The following is a 4119-nucleotide window of genomic DNA, read 5'->3' on the forward strand; positions in this document are numbered from 1 at the left end:
GTGAGTAGAGGCTCACGCTGGCTTCTAAATAAGCAGCTATACCAATATTATTTCTCCTAGTTCCCACTAAAGTATGGAGTAAAATATCCACAGTGATTTACTCCTTGAAGAGAGAAAATGCCCATTTGTGATGTTATAACAGGATGCCACAGTCTGAGTAATTTACAAATAATTATATTTTATTTATTATTTCTTAGTATTCTGGTAGCTGGGAATCCAAGAATAAGTTATAATGGTTATGCCATATGAAGGTATATCTGCTGCATCTCCCAGAAGGAACCAATATTTAGTCTTCATTTTATAAGGCCATAAACTTTCATTATAGGGGAGCCCTTATGATATCATAAGTTACTAATGTGACAATCAATATTGTGTTGAGAACTAAGCTTAAATATGAACTTTGGTGGAGGAAGGTACATTCAGGCCACAACAGTGAATCAAGTAATTTCCCGTACAACAAGCACATTTTGAAGAGGCTGGAGTGAGCCTTGTGTTTAGGTTGTTCTGAAGTCTAACTTTAGTCTTCGATTCTATATCCCACTCACTGTTACTCTATCCTGATTTTTTTTCAAATAATTATTACTTAAAATGAAAACATGATCACATCATTTCCCCCGTTTCTAACCCATCCCATATATACCCGATCTTGCTATCACTCATAATCAAGGCCTCCTTTGCAATTGTTGATATGTAATCCTAAGTATATTACATTCAACCTGCTCAGTCCATGTAATGTTAGTTATATCTAACACTAGACAAATAACTACAGTCAACTAAAAAGGGTCGAGAACTGGGATAAACAGTGTTCCCCAGAGAAGAGATGCATGTCGATCACTGTGTCTCAGCAAGTGAGCTTACAACTCTGGTTCTGTGTGAGAGGAGACCATTGTGATATTGTATAGGCAATATAGAACATGTAACAATCCTCTCACCATAGACTAGTTCAAGTTCCACCTTGGCTCCCACTGTCACTTTAAAAAGCTTACTCCACAGCAAGCTTTTCAACTTCTAACACTCTCTCATCGGAGGTGGAGAAAGTCTTGTTGGGCTCCCTGAAGGACATGGAATTTTTTTCTTGTACTTGGCCAATTAACCTTTATACATTCTCTTGGATATTTGTGTGTTTTATGAAAACACCCTGCTCCCTTTTTGATATGGGGGAGTATGGCAAATTGTTACTAACCCCTAAATTTTATGGAAGTGATTAAAGAGAATGGAGGGTGTCACATTCCAGAAATGTACTATTTTTTATATTTAAAGATATCAACTATAAGCATAAAAAGGCATTTGATTTCTCCAAAGAACAAAATTTATACTTTATACTTTGGAATTCTTTATTTTTGTCTAACTGGAAAAGAATGAAACAGGAGGTCTTAGTTTGGTTGGTTCATCCTTCTAATTTCTGACACAGCTTTCCTCTTTTTCGTGTGTGCATTAGGTAGTGTGAACTAAATGCTTTCCAGGTTCTGTTTTAACTTTTTTTTCCACTTTCAACTGTTTGTTCTTATTGTAATTATTTCAGCATTTTAACTTTTCTGTCTCCCCATCTTTTTTGTGTGTGTCTTCCACTGCTGAAATCTGAGCTACACAATGACTGGGTTTAATTTTTTTTTAGATTTATATTGATTTTATATGTGTATATGTGCTTTAGTGCCCAAAGAGAGCAGGAACACAAGATCCCCTGGAACTGGAGTTATAATTGGTTGTTAACTGGGTGCTGGGAATTGAACCTGGGCCCTCTGGAAGAGTAATCAGCTCTCTTCTGAGCCATCTCTCCAGCCCCTTCTAAAATTATTTTATAACTCTGGTATATCTCGTGTAAAATAAAATCAGTCAGATATGTTCATCCATATTTACAAACTATCATTTTCTGACAATATTAAATTTAAAAGACATGTTTTCTATCGCCTTTAAAGGTATCCCAAGATAGTAATGCCACAATAGAAAAAAAATACGATTCTGAGCAATCCCTAGAACATAAGGACCTTTACAAAGTGATAGACATGCATTGGATATAATGCATGTCAATCACTTTGTCTCAGCCAATGAGATTATAGCTCTAGTGACGTATGAAAAGGAGCATTATTACTCCTCAAGGCTCCGCCCACTCGTGCTTGGTCTATAGCCATCTTGTAGCCAGTCTCGATAGGCTGCTCCGCTGAGTGCTGTCTCGTCCTCCCTTTTTAGGTATTCTATACTTACCAACTCCACTGGCTCACCCGTGGAAAATCTTCTCTACTGCTCTCACTGCTTTCTAAGAGGAACTTGTGACCAACATCCTCCCTCTTCTTGGTGGCAGTCGCCCTAACAACGCCCCATCTCAACCAACACCTTCAAAGCTCCTAGCAACTGTAAGAAATATCTGACAGGTTATTTCTTTCATGTCTGCTGTTGCAGCACAGGAGCCTGGATTACCTGACCAAGAGGGAGGTGGTGGTGGGATGGGGGACGACCCCAGACAAATTGTCCTGCACGTGCTGCCAATTGAAGAAGCTGCTGCTGACATCGATGGAACCGCAGCATTTCTGGTTTCACAGGCAGTGGTGAGAGCCATCGCAGAGGAAGAGGGTGGGCAGGAGGAGTTATTGCCTGATGTTGAGGAGATCTGGCCACCTGTGGAAGAGGTCTGGCCCGATATTGAAGATATCTGGCCTGCAATTGAAGCGGTCTGGCCTGATGTTGAGGAAGACTGGTACATCTGGAACGATGGCCGGGAGAATGATGAAGATCAGAGGCAAGTTGGAGACCAACAGGATTATAATAAGGAAGGAGAGGAGGAAAACGATGATGATGATGACGACGACGACGAAGAGGATGACGATGATTATGAGTACGAAGAGGATGACGATGATTATGAGTACGAAGAGGATGACGATGATTATGAGTACGAAGAGGATGAGGATGACAACGAAGGGGAAGATAATGAAGATCAGGGGGAGATTATCCTGCGTGCCTGTGAGTTCCCCTATGTGGGTGTAGGTCTCTAGAGAAGTGTTGTTTCTCTTAAATAGCCCGTAGTAGTACCAAAGTGTGTATATATGCTATTAATGACCACTTTGTGCTTCACCCCAGGCAAGAGGAACAGTAAAGTTCAGTCTCTGGGATACAGGAGAATGAAGGACTCTCTGAGAAGTCCAGAACCTGGCAGAGAAGCGTAGAATTGGGAGGGTGAATGCCTAACAGAAGGAGCTACCTCCACTATGGCTGCCCTCTATAACACCCCAAAATGTATCCCAAGGTTCATTGTACAACCCAGAGGAAGAGGACAAGATGTATAAGCTATTGGAAAAGAGGGAAGTCATCCTAAAGAAAACCATGAAGCAGCAGATATAGGAAATTCATAAATATATCTACCACTGAGAAGTTGTCTACAGTGCTGGATTTTGTTTGCCTATGTCTTTAAGTGGAAAAGGAGAATTTTTTTAATACGGTGTATTAGTGGACAGAATCTTTTAACATAGAATAACTTATTTGTATCTTTACAAGGTTATAGGATCACCAGAAAACTAGGCCTTTATGGTATTAGAGAACCTTTTATGGCCAACTGACTGAAGACATTAGGTTATATGAGATATCCTGGAACACAGTATTTAAGTTACAAAAGGAAAATACTTTTGATAAGAAAACATAGGATAGACTAATTTTCTTAACAATTAAAAAAGTTTTCATGTTATATGTTTTACAGTTCTTACTTATTTCTTCTTCCTACAGATTGATGGCAAAGGAAGCTATGGATGAAGATAGAATCAAGAAATTGGTTCATCGTGAATAGGAGATCATCTAACACTCATTACCATACGGCAAATTGATGACCGTCCTATTCTAAAATTCTTCATCCACATCCATATACTGAAGAATTCCCCATATGTTTAATTATTAAATCAAAAATAAAATTGTTTCCAATGAATAAATGGGTGATGGTGTTTTTTTTTAATCAATACTAACTCAAGTTGATTAATGTATATTTATTTTGTTTTAGCCTGCCAGTCATTGGAGCAGATCACTTTTAACTATTTTACACCCTCTTATTACACTTTCAATAAATTGCATTAGTAAGTTTTAACCATTTATAAAAACAGATATGGAGGCCTAGCATAATCTGAATTTTATGCACAGAAA

The 4119-nt window shown here is 38.6% G+C and overlaps 1 protein-coding gene across 1 annotated transcript; it reads left to right on the top strand.

Annotated features, from left to right (window-relative positions):
- Window positions 1-2121: 2121 nt before the first annotated feature.
- On the top strand, window positions 2122-3903 carry 4933428M09Rik (RIKEN cDNA 4933428M09 gene). Its single transcript, NM_001357856.1, has 2 exons — window positions 2122-2955; window positions 3712-3903. The coding sequence occupies exons 1-2, from the start codon at window positions 2382-2384 to the stop codon at window positions 3714-3716; spliced, it is 579 nt and encodes a 192-aa protein (NP_001344785.1). The 5' UTR covers window positions 2122-2381; the 3' UTR covers window positions 3717-3903.
- Window positions 3904-4119: the final 216 nt, after the last annotated feature.

The sequence above is a fragment of the Mus musculus genome, chromosome X, assembly GCF_000001635.26.
Source record: "Mus musculus strain C57BL/6J chromosome X, GRCm38.p6 C57BL/6J".
NCBI classification, from domain to species: Eukaryota; Metazoa; Chordata; class Mammalia; order Rodentia; family Muridae; genus Mus; species Mus musculus.

Coding starts and splice junctions, on each gene's coding strand:
- 4933428M09Rik (NM_001357856.1), top strand. CDS start 2,382: ATGTCTGCTGTTGCAGCACAGGAGCCTGGATTACCTGACCAAGAGGGA.